At 47.5% G+C, this 17,737-nt stretch overlaps 2 protein-coding genes across 2 annotated transcripts; both read right to left on the bottom strand.

Annotated features, from left to right (window-relative positions):
* Nucleotides 1-6,014: 6,014 nt before the first annotated feature.
* LOC143502092 (uncharacterized) lies at nucleotides 6,015-7,802 on the bottom strand. Its single transcript, XM_076995275.1, has 4 exons — nucleotides 7,701-7,802; nucleotides 7,300-7,452; nucleotides 6,399-7,132; nucleotides 6,015-6,240 (listed from the first exon to the last, which is right to left on the bottom strand). Exons 1-4 carry the CDS (start codon nucleotides 7,800-7,802, stop codon nucleotides 6,015-6,017), a joined length of 1,215 nt encoding a protein of 404 aa, XP_076851390.1.
* Nucleotides 7,724-17,605, bottom strand: LOC143502091 (uncharacterized). The gene is made up of 18 exons (XM_076995274.1): nucleotides 17,360-17,605; nucleotides 15,293-15,334; nucleotides 14,960-15,169; nucleotides 14,075-14,185; nucleotides 13,871-13,970; nucleotides 12,887-12,954; nucleotides 12,639-12,709; nucleotides 12,211-12,293; nucleotides 11,702-11,810; nucleotides 11,459-11,599; nucleotides 11,291-11,368; nucleotides 10,145-10,890; nucleotides 9,765-9,986; nucleotides 9,161-9,224; nucleotides 8,879-8,920; nucleotides 8,240-8,690; nucleotides 7,944-8,052; nucleotides 7,724-7,841 (listed from the first exon to the last, which is right to left on the bottom strand). Exons 1-17 carry the CDS (start codon nucleotides 17,439-17,441, stop codon nucleotides 7,979-7,981), a joined length of 2,694 nt encoding a protein of 897 aa, XP_076851389.1. The 5' UTR covers nucleotides 17,442-17,605; the 3' UTR covers nucleotides 7,724-7,841; nucleotides 7,944-7,978.
* Nucleotides 17,606-17,737: the final 132 nt, after the last annotated feature.

Here is a 17,737-nt window from a genome sequence, read left to right as displayed (position 1 = left end):
GGGGGGATAAAAGTGTATAAAATGCCTTTCATACCACTGCTCATTACTAGTTTGTAATGGATAATTGAAACTTGGAAAGAAAGTTGACCCTTATGCACCTGAGTGACATTAAGTTGGTATTAGTCCTCAGTAGTACAGTTGTGGTCAAAAGTTTACATACACTTGTAAAAAACATAATGTTATGGCTGTCTTGAGTTTTCAATAAGTTCTACAACTCTTATTTTTCTGTGATAGAGTGATCGGAACACATACATGTTTGTCACAAAAAACAGTCATAAAATTTGGTTCTTTCATAAATTTATTATGGGTCTGCTGAAAATGTCACCAAATCTGCTGGGTCAAAAATATACATACAGCAACAAAATTTGTCAATTTTGGTGATGTAGCGAGTTGTGTCAATCAAATTAGCTTCATGTCATGGCCTCTTCACTTCTTGTAAGTGATTCTGATTGACTACAGCTGTTGACTTCTCATGAGCCCATTTAAATAGGGCTCATTTGACCCAGTGATTAGACTCAGCTACAAAAGCTACAATGGGAAAGTCAAAGGAACTCAGTGTGGATCTGAAAAAGCGAATTATTGACTTGAACAAGTCAGGGAAGTCACTTGGAGCCATTTCAAAGCAGCTACAGGTCCCAAGAGCAACTGTGCAGACAATTATACGCAAGTACAAAGTGCATGGAACAGTTGTGTCACTGCCACGATCAGGAAGAAAACGCAAGCTATCACATGCTGCCGAGAGGAGATTGGTCAGGATGGTCAAGAGTCAACCAAGAATCACCAAGAAGCAGGTCTGCAAGGATTTGGAAGCTGATGGAACACAGGTGTCAGTCTCCACAGTCAAGCGTGTTTTACATCGCCATGGACTGAGAGGCTGCCGTGCAAGAAAGAAGCCCTTGCTCCAGAAAAGGCACCTTAAGACTCGGCTGAAGTTTGCTGCTGATCACATGGACAAAGATAAAACCTTCTGGAGGAAAGTTCTCTGGTCAGACGAAACAAAAATTGAGCTGTTTGGCCACAACACCCAGCAATATGTTTGGAGGAGAAAAGGTGAGGCCTTTAATCCCAGGAACACCATGCCTACTGTCAAGCATGGTGGTGGTAGTATTATGCTCTGGGGATGTTTTGCTGCCAGTGGAACTGGTTCTTTGCAGAAAGTAAATGGGATAATGAAGAAGGAGGATTACCTCCAAATTCTGCAGGAAAACTTAAAACCATCAGCCCGAAGGTTGGGTCTTGGGCGCAGTTGGGTGTTCCAACAAGACAATGACCCAAAACACACATCAAAAGTGGTAAAGGAATGGCTAAACCAGGCTAGAATTAAGGTTTTAGAATGGCCTTCCCAAAGTCCTGACTTAAACCCCATTGAGAACATGTGGACAGTGCTAAAGAAACAGGTTCATGCAAGAAAACCATCACATTTAGCTGAACTGCACCAATTCTGTCAAGAAGAGTGGTCAAACATTCGACCTGAAGCTTGCCAGGAGCTTGTGGATGGCTACCAAAAGCGCCTAGTTGCCGTGAAAATGGCCAAGGGACATGTAACCAAATACTAATGTTGCTGTATGTATATTTTTGACCCAGCAGATTTGGTGACATTTTCAGCAGACCCATAATAAATTTATGAAAGAACCAAATTTTATGACTGTTTTTTGTGACAAACATGTATGTGTTCCGATCACTCTATCACAGAAAAATAAGAGTTGTAGAACTTATTGAAAACTCAAGACAGCCATAACATTATGTTTTTTATAAGTGTATGTAAACTTTTGACCACAACTGTAGGTGGCTTGGCGCTGGGTGAAGACCCGTCTGGGTCGCAGCTGAGGCGGCGCACACACTTCCGCTCCTCACGCGCTCGTCTGCCTTCTCTAGAGCCTGGCGCACCAGACAGAGACGCCACCGCATCTTCCCTGCAGTCATCGCCGTTGGGCACAAAGGCGTCCGCGGTTGCCACGGGCCTCTCTAAAGCCACGTGCCCGTCGCCCCCCTGTGAGCAGAGGTCGTGGTTGGCCTCTGGGGGCGCCGTGGTGCCTTTCGTCACATGGGTGTCGTGGCAGTAGATGGGCTCCTCAGCCGAGGCCGTCTGGGTGCGAGGCGTGGTGTCGGTTGGCTTAGCTGGCGTCTCGGGGGCTGAATGGGGCCTGTGCGGAGGCGGGGACAGCAGGGGAGCGATATCCTGAGTAAGAGGCTCGGACATCGCTTTTGTCTGTCCAGAGGAAGGCGAAGGAGGGAGCGTGGCATCAGAGCACGATCTACTGAGTCTGGTAATAGTCCTCAGTAGTAGGTCGCTTGGCGCTGGGTGAAGACTCGTCTGGGTCGGAGCTGAGGCAGCGCTTACGTTTGTCTAAGCTGTGGCCAGAGCGACACTCCATTCGAGGCTCCTCCTCCAAGTTGTGCCTCCTCCTCTTCTTTTTCATCTTTTTGTGTCGGAAGGAGCTGCTGTCCCCATTCCTGTCTGATGGGTCCCTCTCAGAACTCCTGCAGATTGAAAATGATTTGCTTAAGGAAACTGTAGTACACTTTCTGGCTTATGGTTGCTAGATTTTCTACAACAGTAACAGTTCTGTTTGCTGACCCCTCCTGGTCACACACAGTATAGCAATGGCCGTTCTCATGCAACATAAATAGCTCCTTACCTCCGCTTGTCCTTGTTCTTCTTCTTGGATTTCTTATGTTTTTTGACAGGCCGCTCTTCACATGGATCCTCCCTGTCCGACAGGCTACGCTTTTGTGCCTGGGGCCGCGGGGCAGGGCTGGCGGGGCGTGGTGCTTTAGTCCGCTTGTGTCCCGAGTCTTTCTTCCCAACATAGTACTCAAATGAGCGAGGGAAGTCACCTTGACCATTCTCCACATCCCGGTCTCGTTCGTCCTTGCTGCTGTGATGGCGCCGGTGGTGGTAGTGGTCTCGGCGGTGGTGGGTGTGCCCGTCCCGGTGGCGATCTCCCTCTCGCTCTCCAGGGATCCTCTCTCGACTGGCCGAGCGATCCTTATCAGTATGGTGGTCTCTGTTGGAACGATGGCGATGGCGATGGCAGTGCCCGTAGCGCTCCCGACTCCGGTTTTCCCGCTCGCGATAATGTCCCTGCCTGGATCTGCCTCGCTCCTTCAGGGTGGAGGAAAGGTGTGGCTGCCCAGAGTCTTTATCACACTTCCGCTCCTCACGCGCTCGTCTGCCTTCACTAGAGCCTGGCGCACCAGACAGAGATGCTGCTCTATTGTGAGCGGCGGCGCCACCGTTCACCTGCACAGGCCGTCTGAGGTCAGAGGTCGGGGATGCGGCAGCCGAAGAACTGCAGGGGCTGGGCTGGCTCTTCGGGACGCTGCCGCTGTTGCTGCCGCCAGGCTTTGAGCCACCTTGGTCCTCCTTCACGGGAGAGTTATTCTGCAAAGTGAACAGCGGTCAGTTAGGGGAAATCTGAATATCAGGAACAGAAAGTAAGAGTTTAACAGTGTAAACAAACAAAACACAGCCCTCTCAATTATACTAGTGAACAATAACAACAAGTTCCCAGTCAGATTTCCTGGCATGGTGCAGTGGTGCGGTGATACCTTTGCCATGTGAGGAGGAAGCTGTGGACCGATGAAGGAGGTGGAGGTGAACTGAGGCCCGTTCACCTTGGCCGTGCTGACCGGGCGAGGGGAGCAATGACCGGGACCACGGGTCACAGAGTTACAGTCAATAAAAGTGTATAAAATACCTTTCTAAATATTCCACTATTCAAAAATCTGGAGTTGGTTTAAACATTAAGTTGAACTTACCGGATGTAGAACAGTAAATATGCTTGTTGATTCAGCACTGATTGTATGTCGCTTACAGTTACTGATGCGTCGTTCATCTTATACCACTGCTCATTACCAGACTGAAATAAAAACATTATTCCATCCATTAGCTAGAGCAGAAACTCAGTGCAAAAACGCAGAGAATGCTGAAACCGCGCAGCACATCAAACCTTCACATAGCAGTAGTAGTGTCCGGCGTGGCAGCTAATCCCGGAGTGGACCAGCACAGCGTACAGGCCGTAGAGCTGTGGCTCTCCGTGGGACTGCGACATGAACGGACGCATGTCCAGATACTCTGGATACCTCACGTCCTGCACAGGGGGACAGAGAACAGTTGTGCAACGGCATAGATCACGTGCAACGACTAAGGAAAGTGTACAACAGTGCGGCAGAATTAAGTACGGTGGTCAAACCTTTGCAATTTTGCTTCCGTTGAAGTCGAAGCGCTTTAAAACAATGGTGAGCACATTCGAGCTACGGTGGACGGTAAATCTTTTTCAGGCATGAACCATTTTCTTACATCTACAAACACAACCAAATTCACAATGAGGACAGAAAAGATAATAGGCAACACAGACCACAGTAAATTCACCACTAGTGGTCCCATGACAACAAATAGAGCTTGGTTTATCTCCAGAGATAAACTGGTGTGCCTCAGACTTATCCAAGATAGACTTGCCGTGTGTTAAGGGACAGAAGTAAAGAGCACCTTTATCCCAGTCATCATCGTTGGGCACAAAGGCGTCTGCGGTTGCCACGGGCCTCTCTCCGTTGGTCTTGGGCGTGAGGGAGCTTGAGCTGTGGAAGAGGGGACCATCCATCCCACCTTTCCCGTCGGATGCCTTGGCACCAGGGTAAGACTTCCCTGTGCCATTATCCAAGGCTCCGCCTTCCTGGTCGGACTCGTCGGATGACTCTTGGCCATACGGAACCAGGAAAGCTGCTCTATTGTGAGCGGTGGCGCCACCGTTCACCTGCACAGGCCAACTGAGGTCTGAGGTAGACTGTGGTGCGCTGGAGGAAGAGGACGAGGGCAGCGGGCGCAGGTGGGATGCGGCAGCCGAAGAACTGCAGGGGCTGGGCCGGCTCTTCGGGACGCTGCTGCTGTTGCTGCCGCCAGGCTTTGAGCCACCATGGTCCTCCTTCATGGGAGAGTTATTCTGCAAAGTGAACAGCGGTCAGTTATGGGAAATCTGAATATAAGGAACAGAAAGTAAGAGTTTAACAGTGTAAACTAACAAAACACAGCCCTCTCAATTATACTAGTGAACAATAACAACCAGTTCCCAGTCAGATTTCCTGGCATGGTGCAGTGGTGCGGTGATACCTTTGCCATGTGAGGAGGAAGCTGTGGACCGATGAAGGAGGTGGAGGTGAACTGAGGCCCGTTCACCTTGGCCGTGCTGACCGGGCGAGGGGAGCAATGACCGGGACCACGGGTCACAGAGTTACAGTCTCAGTTTAAGATCTGTTGACCTAAAAATGATGGATTGGGGGGGGGGGGGAATAAAAGTGTATAAAATGCCTTTCTAAATATTCTAAATATAATGGTTTAAACATTAGATTGAAATGACTGGATGTAGAACAGTAAGTACGCCTGTTGGTTCAGCACTGATCGTATGTCACTTAGAGATACTGATGCATCGTTCATCTCATACCACTGCTCATTACTAGTTTGTAATGGATAATTGAAACTTGGAAAGAAAGTTGACCCTTATGCACCTGAGTGACGTTAAGTTGGTAATAGTCCTCAGTAGTAGGTCGCTTGGCGCTGGGTGAAGACCCGTCTGGGTCGCAGCTGAGGCGGCGCACACACTTCCGCTCCTCACGCGCTCGTCTGCCTTCTCTAGAGCCTGGCGCACCAGACAGAGACGCCACCGCATCTTCCCTGCAGTCATCCTCGTTGGGCACAAAGGCGTCCGCGGTTGCCACGGGCCTCTCTAAAGCCACGTGCCCGTCGCCCCCCTGTGAGCAGAGGTCGTGGTTGGCCTCTGGGGGCGCCGTGGTGCCTTTCGTCACATGGGTGTCGTGGCAGTAGATGGGCTCCTCAGCCGAGGCCATCTGGGTGCGAGGCGTGGTGTCGGTTGGCTTAGCTGGCGTCTCGGGGGCTGAATGGGGCCTGTGAGGAGGCGGGGACAGCGGGGGGAGCGACATCCTGAGTAAGAGGCTCGGACATCGCTTTTGTCTGTCCAGAGGAAGGCGAAGGAGGGAGCGTGGCATCAGAGCACGATCTACTGAGTCTGGTAATAGTCCTCAGTAGTAGGTCGCTTGGCGCTGGGTGAAGACTCGTCTGGGTCGGAGCTGAGGCGGCGCTTACGTTTGTCTAAGCTGTGGCCAGAGCGACACTCCATACGAGGCTCCTCCTCCAAGTTGTGCCTCCTCCTCTTCTTTTTCATCTTTTTGTGTCGGAAGGAGCTGCTGTCCCCATTCCTGTCTGATGGGTCCCTCTCAGAACTCCTGCAGATTGAAAATGATTTGCTTAAGGAAACTGTAGTACACTTTCTGGCTTATGGTTGCTAGATTTTCTACAACAGTAACAGTTCTGTTTGCTGACCCCTCCTGGTCACACACAGTATAGCAATGGCCGTTCTCATGCAACATAAATAGCTCCTTACCTCCGCTTGTCCTTGTTCTTCTTCTTGGATTTCTTATGTTTTTTGACAGGCCGCTCTTCACATGGATCCTCCCTGTCCGACAGGCTACGCTTTTGTGCCTGGGGCCGCGGGGCAGGGCTGGCGGGGCGTGGTGCTTTAGCCCGCTTGTGTCCCGAGTCTTTCTTCCCAACATAGTACTCAAATGAGCGAGGGAAGTCACCTTGACCATTCTCCACATCCCGGTCTCGTTCGTCCTTGCTGCTGTGATGGCGCCGGTGGTGGTAGTGGTCTCGGCGGTGGTGGGTGTGCCCGTCCCGGTGGCGATCTCCCTCTCGCTCTCCAGGGATCCTCTCTCGACTGGCCGAGCGATCCTTATCAGTATGGTGGTCTCTGTTGGGACGATGGCGATGGCGATGGCGGTGCCCGTAGCGCTCCCGACTCCGGGTTTCCCGCTCTCGATAATGTCCCTGCCTGGATCTGCCTCGCTCCTTCAGGGTGGAGGAAAGGTGTGGCTGCTCAGAGTCTTTATCACACTTCCGCTCCTCACGCGCTCGTCTGCCTTCACTAGAGCCTGGCGCACCAGACAGAGATGCTGCTCTATTGTGAGCGGCGGCGCCGCCGTTCACCTGCACAGGCCGTCTGAGGTCAGAGGTCGGGGATGCGGCAGCCGAAGAAATGCAGTGACTGGGCTGGCTCTTCGGGACACTGCTGCCAGGCTTTGAGCCACCTTGGTCCTCCTTCATGGGAGAGTTATTCTGCAAAGTGAACAGCGGTCAGTTATGGGAAATCTGAATATAAGGAACAGAAAGTAAGAGTTTAACAGTGTAAACAAACAAAACACAGCCCTCTCAATTATACTAGTGAACAATAACAACCAGTTCCAAGTCAGATTTCCTGGCATGGTGCAGTGGTGTAGTGATACCTTTGCCATGTGAGGAGAAAGCTGTGGACTGATGACGGAGGTGGAGGTGAACTGAGGCCCGTTCACCTTGGCCGTGCTGACCGGGCGAGGGGAGCAATGACCGGGACCACGGGTCACAGAGTTACAGTCAATAAAAGTGTATAAAATGCCTTTCTAAATATTCCACTATTCAAAAATCTGGAGCTGGTTTAAACATTAGGTTGAACTTACCGGATGTAGAACAGTAAATACGCTTGTTGGTTCAGCACTGATTGTATGTCGCTTACAGTTACTGATGCGTCGTTCATCTTATACCACTGCCCATTACCAGACTGAAATAAAAACATTATTCCATCCATTAGCTAGAGCAGAAACTCAGTGCAAAAACGCAGAGAATGCTGAAACCGCGCAGCACATCAAACCTTCACATAGCAGTAGTAGTGTCCGGCGTGGCAGCTAAACCTGGAGTGGACGAGCACAGCGTACAGGCCGTAGAGCTGTGGCTCTCCGTGGGACTGCGACATGAACGGACGCATGTCCAGATACTCTGGATACCTCACGTCCTGCACAGGGGGACAGAGAACAGTTGTGCAACGGCATAGATCACGTGAAACGACTAAGGAAAGTGTACAACAGTGCGGCAGAATTAAGTACGGTGGTCAAACCTTTGCAATTTTGCTTCCGTTGAAGTCGAAGCGCTTTAAAGCAATGGTGAGCACATTCGAGCTACGGCGGACGGTAAATCTTTTTGAGGCATGAACCATTTTCTTACATCTACAAACACAACCAAATTCACAATGAGGACAGAAAAGATAATAGGCAACACAGACCACAGTAAATTCACCACTAGTGGTCCCATGACAACAAATAGAGCTTGGTTTATCTCCAGAGATAAACCGGTGTGCCTCAGACTTATCCAAGATAGTCTTGCCGTGTGTTAAGGGACAGAAGTAAAGAGCACCTTTATCCCAGTCATCGTCGTTGGGCACAAAGGCGTCCGCGGTTGCCACGGGCCTCTCTCCGTTGGTCTTGGGCGTGAGGCAGCTTGAGCTGTGGAAGAGGGGACCATCCATCCCACCTTTCCCGTCGGATGCCTTGGCACCAGGGTAAGACTTCCCTGTGCCATTATCCAAGGCTCCGCCTTCCTGGTCGGACTCGTCGGATGACTCTTGGCCATAAGGAACCAGGAAAGCTGCTCTATTGTGAGCGGCGGCGCCACCGTTCACCTGCACAGGCCAACTGAGGTCTGAGGTAGACTGTGGTGCGCTGGAGGAAGAGGACGAGGGCAGCGGGCGCAGGTGGGATGCGGCAGCCGAAGAACTGCAGGTGCTGGGCCGGCTCTTCGGGACGCTGCCGCTGTTGCTGCTGCCAGGCTTTGAGCCACCTTGGTCCTCCTTCATGGGAGAGTTATTCTGCAAAGTGAACAGCGGTCAGTTATGGGAAATCTGAATATCAGGAACAGAAAGTAAGAGTTTAACAGTGTAAACACACAAAACACAGCCCTCTCAATTATACTAGTGAACAATAACAACCAGTTCCCAGTCAGATTTCCTGGCATGGTGCAGTGGTGCGGTGATACCTTTGCCATGTGAGGAGGAAGCTGTGGACTGATGAAGGAGGTGGAGGTGAACTGAGGCCCGTTCACCTTGGCCGTGCTGACCGGGCGAGGGGAGCAATGACCGGGACCATGGGTCACAGAGTTACAGTCTCAGTTTAAGATCTGTTGACCTAAAAATGATGGATTGGGGGGGGGGGGGGATAAAAGTGTATAAAATGCCTTTCTAAATATTCTAAATATAATGGTTTAAACATTAGATTGAAATGACTGGATGTAGAACAGTAAGTACGCCTGTTGGTTCAGCACTGATCGTATGTCACTTACAGATACTGATGCATCGTTCATCTCATACCACTGCTCATTACTAGTTTGTAATGGATAATTGAAACTTGGAAAGAAAGTTGACCCTTATGCACCTGAGTGACGTTAACTTGGTATTAGTCCTCAGTAGTAGGTCGCTTGGCGCTGGGTGAAGACCCGTCTGGGTCGCAGCTGAGGCGGCGCACACACTTCCGCTCCTCACGCGCTCGTCTGCCTTCTCTAGAGCCTGGCGCACCAGACAGAGACGCCGCCGCATCTTCCCTGCAGTCATCGCCGTTGGGCACAAAGGCGTCCGCGGTTGCCACGGGCCTCTCTAAAGCCACGTGCCCGTCGCCCCCCTGTGAGCAGAGGTCGTGGTTGGCCTCTGGGGGCGCCGTGGTGCCTTTCGTCACATGGGTGTCGTGGCAGTAGATGGGCTCCTCAGCCGAGGCCGTCTGGGTGCGAGGCGTGGTGTCGGTTGGCTTAGCTGGCGTCTCGGGGGCTGAATGGGGCCTGTGAGGAGGCGGGGACAGCAGGGGAGCGACATCCTGAGTAAGAGGCTCGGACATCGCTTTTGTCTGTCCAGAGGAAGGCGAAGGAGGGAGCGTGGCATCAGAGCACGATCTACTGAGTCTGGTAATAGTCCTCAGTAGTAGGTCGCTTGGCGCTGGGTGAAGACTCGTCTGGGTCGGAGCTGAGGCGGCGCTTACGTTTGTCTAAGCTGTGGCCAGAGCGACACTCCATACGAGGCTCCTCCTCCAAGTTGTGCCTCCTCCTCTTCTTTTTCATCTTTTTGTGTCGGAAGGAGCTGCTGTCCCCATTCCTGTCTGATGGGTCCCTCTCAGAACTCCTGCAGATTGAAAATGATTTGCTTAAGGAAACTGTAGTACACTTTCTGGCTTATGGTTGCTAGATTTTCTACAACAGTAACAGTTCTGTTTGCTGACCCCTCCTGGTCACACACAGTATAGCAATGGCCGTTCTCATGCAACATAAATAGCTCCTTACCTCCGCTTGTCCTTGTTCTTCTTCTTGGATTTCTTATGTTTTTTGACAGGCCGCTCTTCACATGGATCCTCCCTGTCCGACAGGCTACGCTTTTGTGCCTGGGGCCGCGGGGCAGGGCTGGCGGTGCGTGGTGCTTTAGCCCGCTTGTGTCCCGAGTCTTTCTTCCCAACATAGTACTCAAATGAGCGAGGGAAGTCACCTTGACCATTCTCCACATCCCGGTCTCGTTCGTCCTTGCTGCTGTGATGGCGCCGGTGGTGGTAGTGGTCTCGGCGGTGGTGGGTGTGCCCGTCCCGGTGGCGATCTCCCTCTCGCTCTCCAGGGATCCTCTCTCGACTGGCCGAGCGATCCTTATCAGTATGGTGGTCTCTGTTGGGACGATGGCGATGGCGATGGCGGTGCCCGTAGCGCTCCCGACTCCGGTTTTCCCGCTCGCGATAATGTCCCTGCCTGGATCTGCCTCGCTCCTTCAGTGTGGAGGAAAGGTGTGGCTGCTCAGAATCTTTATCACACTTCCGCTCCTCACGCGCTCGTCTGCCTTCACTAGAGCCTGGCGCACCAGACAGAGATGCTGCTCTATTGTGAGCGGTGGTGCCACCGTTCACCTGCACAGGCCGTCTGAGGTCTGAGGTCGGGGATGCGGCAGCCGAAGAACTGCAGGGGCTGGGCTGGCTCTTCGGGACGCTGCTGCTGTTGCTCCCGCCAGGCTTTGAGCCACCTTGGTCCTCCTTCATGGGAGAGTTATTCTGCAAAGTGAACAGCGGTCAGTTATGGGAAATCTGAATATCAGGAACAGAAAGTAAGAGTTTAACAGTGTAAACAAACAAAACACAGCCCTCTCAATTATACTAGTGAACAATAACAACCAGTTCCCAGTCAGATTTCCTGGCATGGTGCAGTGGTGCGGTGATACCTTTGCCATGTGAGGAGAAAGCTGTGGACTGATGACGGAGGTGGAGGTGAACTGAGGCCCGTTCACCTTGGCCGTGCTGACCGGGCGAGGGGAGCAATGACCGGGACCACGGGTCACAGAGTTACAGTCAATAAAAGTGTATAAAATGCCTTTCTAAATATTCCACTATTCAAAAATCTGGAGTTGGTTTAAACATTAAGTTGAACTTACCGGATGTAGAACAGTAAATATGCTTGTTGATTCAGCACTGATTGTATGTCGCTTACAGTTACTGATGCGTCGTTCATCTTATACCACTGCTCATTACCAGACTGAAATAAAAACATTATTCCATCCATTAGCTAGAGCAGAAACTCAGTGCAAAAACGCAGAGAATGCTGAAACCGCGCAGCACATCAAACCTTCACATAGCAGTAGTAGTGTCCGGCGTGGCAGCTAATCCCGGAGTGGACCAGCACAGCGTACAGGCCGTAGAGCTGTGGCTCTCCGTGGGACTGCGACATGAACGGACGCATGTCCAGATACTCTGGATACCTCACGTCCTGCACAGGGGGACAGAGAACAGTTGTGCAACGGCATAGATCACGTGAAACGACTAAGGAAAGTGTACAACAGTGCGGCAGAATTAAGTACGGTGGTCAAACCTTTGCAATTTTGCTTCCGTTGAAGTCGAAGCGCTTTAAAGCAATGGTGAGCACATTCGAGCTACGGTGGACTGTAAATCTTTTTGAGGCATGAACCATTTTCTTACATCTACAAACACAACCAAATTCACAATGAGGACAGAAAAGATAATAGGCAACACAGACCACAGTAAATTCACCACTAGTGGTCCCATGACAACAAATAGAGCTTGGTTTATCTCCAGAGATAAACCGGTGTGCCTCAGACTTATCCAAAATAGACTTGCCGTGTGTTAAGGGACAGAAGTAAAGAGCACCTTTATCCCTCTTATCCATTGGTTTCAAAGCCCTCTGTAGTACGTGGCCGAAGACGGCTTTTTGAGTTTTATGTGAAAATATTTTGAAAATGAGGCTGGCAGTTTGTATCCGCCTTCCTGAGTCTAAAGTTACTGGTCATGCTACTTTTGGAAAAAACACATGGTTACCCTGTTGGACAGCATGGTGGAGCAGATCTGAGCTGGGACACTTACTTGGTGCACTTGTAGGCATTGTCTCCATCAAGCTGCTCAGGCTTAACAAACTGCTCAAGAGCTTTGGTGATGGTTGGAGCAGTCTACAAAACACATGTAAACACGCTTAGGCACAGACACAGGGCTAAAGAAAATCTTGTCAAACTGATCCCATGATGCTTTACATCTCAGACACCAGTTTGGGACAAGCAATTATCAATTCACTGAGTAATCATTAATTCACTAAGACAGCAACTCTCATACAAGACTAAATTGTAAGCCAGACATGCCATGATTAGCAGACCTAATTAATAATCTAAACAAATGTCCACCTCACACATGTACACATGCACGCACACACTTTAACAAACTGATAGAATCAATTTCAAAGCCCAGATCATTTCTATGGACATCTTTATAAAAGATACAACAGAGTGACTGATGGCTACCTCAATGTCCAGTGCAATGTCCAAATACTGATCAAACGTATCAGATACTCCATTGCAGTTCAAACACTCCACTGTGAAATCAGAAAGAATATAATCAATTTAACTGATCAAAAACATCTCAAATAGCATTGCCAGTCATACACATTGAACACTTATGAAATAAATAATTTATAGTAACATTTTACAGTAAATACCATTTTACCATTTGATGTTCACAAATTGAAATGAAGTATGACTGACAAACTCACATCTTGACCTCAGGTAACCTCCAAATATCTGATGGATCAGAGTGGTTGCCTGTGTTTCCCTGTCCAGTCTGATTAAATAAAAACATCAGACAAGGCAGAAAATGTAATTTATTCAGATAGAAACTAAAACAAGAAATTAAAAAGAGAATATAAACAAACATGCAATTGTAAGAGTACAACCTTTAAGTGTATCTAAACGCCTTTCTGAATAACGCTTTCTAAAAGCACAAAGCAGAACAGAAATGAGGTCTGACGTGAAAATTGCCAGAAACTAGAACGACGCAGCGATTCCCTGATGGATTCATCTCCACACGTAACTGGTAAAGTCAAACGCTTCGTTCTGAATGTAGGCTGCTGGCTGGCCAGTAGTGGAGAGATGTTGAGAAGCAGCAGCTGGCACCGCATCAAAGCAACTTGGGAGAGAGCGCACAGCCCACATACAGAGCGCTGGTGGACTAACGTGTTAGCCACACATAAACAAGCTGTCGACTGTGGTATGGAAGAGAGGGGTGAGAGTAAACCACCCTGTATGCCTGTGCAGTTTCTGCACAAATGCAGAACTACTTCTATTTTCTTAGACCAACCTGGCCTCATTTAGATACAGGACAATCTTAATAACTGGTGGATACATCAGCAATTTTCTTCACACCGGTATCAAGCACCAGTCTCCGCTCTTTTTTCAGTCAGTGAAATGGAAAGCACAAAAAACGCCAAAAAAGGACCCTTGGATCCACGTATTTACTCTCCAAATAATATTAATAATAATAATAATAATAATAATAATACTAATAATACACCTGACTAACAGCCACAGCTGCACCTGCTAGAAGTGACATTTTTAAATATCTGTCTGCAAGAAGAGTCAAGTAACAATTCTGCGACCCACAGATATCCAACAAACATGCTAAGAAATAGATGAATGCTAAAATTTCAATAATTTAGCAACTTGAGCAATAATATAGGGTGTGGTCCAAGTAAACATACATGCTCCAAAACAGGCAGGACTCTTGCATAGTGTCCACTGTGTACCGCAAGAACTCATGAGCGTCTTCTTGACTCCCAAAACAGAAATGACTTGCAATACCTTTGAAAAAGAAAAGGAGATGGACCACAATTAGAAATGTTCATATTTAACGGTGCTCAAAGGAATATGATGTTGCTTTTGTCCATCACCATTTGCATACTCACATTTTAGTTCATTCAGCACACTGATGGGTTTAATGACTTTTCCTGAATTGGCAAACACCTGGGTGATGTGATTCTCCATGATGCACATCATGCAAAATCCAGGTTCATGACCTTCGGGGGAAAAAGAGGACTCAGAATTAAGGCATAATAAATATACAGATGGTATCACTAAATACCAGTAGATAATCTTGAAAGTTAATAAGCAGTTAATAAGCAGGTAATTAACACAGCCATGTTTCCAACCAAATGTTTTCTATGTATATCAATTAGAAAACCTTTACGGAAGCAAATAACATTGACAAACTCACAATAATGTTAAATAGTTTGTACAAAGGACAACTGCACCCCTTGGTTGATAAAGACTTCATTCAACAGATGGGAAAACATACAATAAACCCAAAACATCATAGCAAATGTTCATCAGATCTGCGTTTTGTCTTACAGCATTACATAGAAACTCTGAACACATTGTGAAATTAAGGACTGTGTGTAGATCATCCTGAGATGATCGAGATACTGAATGAACTGTTGCAGCCAATGGGAAGAAGCACACTCTGCTCCCAACAAAGACACCTGCTGGTTCATGCAAAACAGAGGCCTGCTGACACCTCTGTTAACACCTTTTATTGAACAGCCCTAAATATCGTCTCATACCAGTGGACACTCCATTCTTTACCCAACATTGGTCTAGACAACCAAGCTTAATTTCTGCTCCTCTCTTGTGATATTAGAAATGTTAGACAATTTACTCTTGTTCAACTTGCAGTCAGCTCATATAAGGCTGATTACATAATGATGCAAGAACTAAAACAGGCTACGTTGGATATGTTAAATACTTTAGAACCAAGATGTGTGGCAGGAGGAGAAGGATGGGGAGTGACTCACATGTTGTGGAATGCTCTCTGGACAGCATGTAGTTGGCGAGAGGAGCAGTGTAGGAGAGACACTGAAGGGCAGAGTTTAAAAAACACGTGTTGCCCAGGTTCTGTAGACCTGCTCCAATACGATGGACCTGGTTCCAATTTAAACAGAGGTGTTCTGCTGGGAACAGGACCATCTGGGGTAGAGGGATGCCATCGCCACTGGCAAGCACCACTACATGGACAAACAGAGGCATTCGTTACGGCTTTCGTACAGCAACACGGTTGCTTCAGAAATGCTTGCAGGACACAGAACCGGTGCATCCCTGGAACATGGAGTAAACGGTAAAGTACTCACCAGTCTCCTTGGGCTTATCTTCTCCATGGTCACTATTCATTCCTGCCAGATAGAATCAGATCGTTGAAGTTAGATGCACTTTTCAAGAACTCACCTGTGGTAATTGCTCAGAATGACACAAACAGAACATACATGCTGGCTGGGGGGGGGGGGGGGGGGGGGTCACATTGTTACAACTATTACTTGAGGTCTACTGCCTCAAGCTTGTACGATAACCTGTTTTGTTACTCAAAATCAAACAGTAAAATGCCCTCAAATTGGATACTCCAACCATTTTTTGGTACAGTTCACTGTTGAGAAATTAGTTACAGGTACATGCAGACATGGACGTAATTTTGTAATAAAAAGTGGGGGGGGGTATTTAAATATTTGGTTTTAACCGTAAAAACTGGGGGGGTCCAAAACTGGCTTTTGAAAAAGTGGGGGTGACATGACCCCCCCCCCCCCCCCCCCCCCCCCCCCCCCCCCCAAATTACGTCCGTGCATGCAGATACACAGGGTTGCCAACTCTCACGCATTGAGCGTGAGACACACGCATTAGACCGTCTTCACACGCTCTCACGCCACACATACGATTTCTCAAGCCGGAAAAAAAATCTAGTTTATTTACCTCTGATTCACATCTATGATTCAATGAGTTACTAGTTCGCTCTGGTGCCAACCACTGGCGATCGATCGCGATATAATACTTAATTTGTGTCCATTTTACACCCCGGCCGGTGACAACTTACGTTCGCAACCCCCCCACCCACCCACTGCGTGAGAAATCGGAAGTGTGGCGTGAGAGCGAGTGAAGACGGTCAAATGCGTGTGTCATTTGGCAACCCTGTTTTAAATGCAAAACACCAACCCAGGGCACAGAGGAAGCATGAGTCTATAAGATCATCAGGTCTATAAGAAAAAAAATAGAGATAAAAGCTATCACAAATAATTAAATACAATTGATTTAAATAGAACAAAAATTCAATAATGAAATGTTAGAAATAAATTTATAGAGGAAAACACATTATTAAATTTTAAATTAAATGTAGACATTTAAATAAAACGTTTGACATAAAAGATATAAAGTGCATCAAATCAAAGCTACAGAATAGCTGTGCTTTTCACTTGAGAGCTAAAACAGCTGAATAAATCTGTAAGGCATGGGAGCACATTTTTTCTGTTTCTGAAAGTGACTATAATCTGTGCAGATCTCATGACTTCAAGAAGTTTATTCCTCTTATATTCCTTTATTCTTATTGTAAGTGATTATGAACAAGTGATTATAAGAAGGGCTATGGTGCCATGTGATGTCATTAGAATGTGGGGAGAATGCATAAGAATTTGTGATGTCATGTCATGAAACCCGTTTCTTTTTAAAAATGTTTATTTGTATTTGCATTTTCCATGGCAACATGGAGAATGTTAACATGGTGGGATTTATGAAAATTGTGCTGAGTCAAAGAAATAACCCATGCTCCATTAATTATAATAATCAAAATGTCCTGTACACATGAAATAAAGAGCTTGAAAGTCACCAGTAGAATACATATATATATATATATATAGGTTATTTTTCTAAACCTTAGAAAACTACATACATGTGTATATTACATTTTTAATATAAATAAGCCTATGGAAATCAATACTCATAAGCAATGTTCACTAAATGTACTGTCTTATATAGAAGTATACAGGGTTGCCAACTTTTGAAGATCGCTTGGAGTGAGATTTGAACCTGGAGGAGGTGGCGAGTGTAAATTGGTGGCGAACGTAAGTTGTCGACGGGGGGTGAACATAAAATGGACACAAATTAAGTGTTATATCGCGATCTATCGATAAAATGGACACAAATTAAGTATTATATCGATCGCCGGTGGTTGGCGCCAGAGCGAACTAGTAACTAATTGAATCATAGATGTAGATCAGAGATAAATAAACCGGATTTTTTTTTTCGCCGTGAGATATCGCAAGTGTGGCGTGAGAGCGTGTGAAGACGGTCAAATGTGTGTGTCTCACGCTCAATGCGTGAGAGTTGGCAACCCTGAGTATAAAGTTATGTACAGTATATGAACATTTTTTTCTCACCATGAGTGGTAAAATCTGGCGTGTCCATGACGTGGTTCTGTTCCTGCCCAGGCAGGTCAGTTATCAGAGGGTAAAAACTCATTCTCAAAGTGAAGATTAGAAAATCGCATTAGATTGTAAATCGCAGAGCAAAATCTCATACGACCGGTTTTGAGCTTTTCAGCATCGAAACTGAAATCCAAACATTCCACCTTCCCAATCAAACATTCAAAACCAAACATTCTAAGTGGCTTAGCACGCGCGATGTCACGACTTCCAAATGTTTTAACCAAAACACCAAATCAGCCAGGCTGCTACAATAACCTGATGAATATGGAGCTAAAAATATGGAGCATAAATATTTGAATCTGAATTTTGTATATTTGTATTATATTTACA

Source organism: Brachyhypopomus gauderio, unplaced genomic scaffold (assembly GCF_052324685.1).
Source record: "Brachyhypopomus gauderio isolate BG-103 unplaced genomic scaffold, BGAUD_0.2 sc189, whole genome shotgun sequence".
Lineage (NCBI taxonomy): Eukaryota > Metazoa > Chordata > Actinopteri > Gymnotiformes > Hypopomidae > Brachyhypopomus > Brachyhypopomus gauderio.
The sequence above is the reverse complement of the archived record's forward strand: the minus strand, read 5'-3'. Positions and strand labels throughout refer to the sequence as shown.

Coding starts and splice junctions, on each gene's coding strand:
- LOC143502092 (XM_076995275.1), bottom strand. CDS start 7,802: ATGTCGCAGTCCCACGGAGAGCCACAGCTCTACGGCCTGTACGCTGTG. Junction 7,133..7,299: donor TTTCTCCTCACATGGCAAAG/GTATCACTACAC, acceptor TTCACTTTGCAG/AATAACTCTCCCATGAAGGA. Junction 6,241..6,398: donor AAGAACAAGGACAAGCGGAG/GTAAGGAGCTAT, acceptor TTCAATCTGCAG/GAGTTCTGAGAGGGACCCAT.
- LOC143502091 (XM_076995274.1), bottom strand. CDS start 17,441: ATGAGTTTTTACCCTCTGATAACTGACCTGCCTGGGCAGGAACAGAAC. Junction 13,971..14,074: donor TGTGCTGAATGAACTAAAAT/GTGAGTATGCAA, acceptor TCTTTTTCAAAG/GTATTGCAAGTCATTTCTGT. Junction 9,225..9,764: donor GAGGACTATTACCAGACTCA/GTAGATCGTGCT, acceptor TTTCTTTCCAAG/TTTCAATTATCCATTACAAA.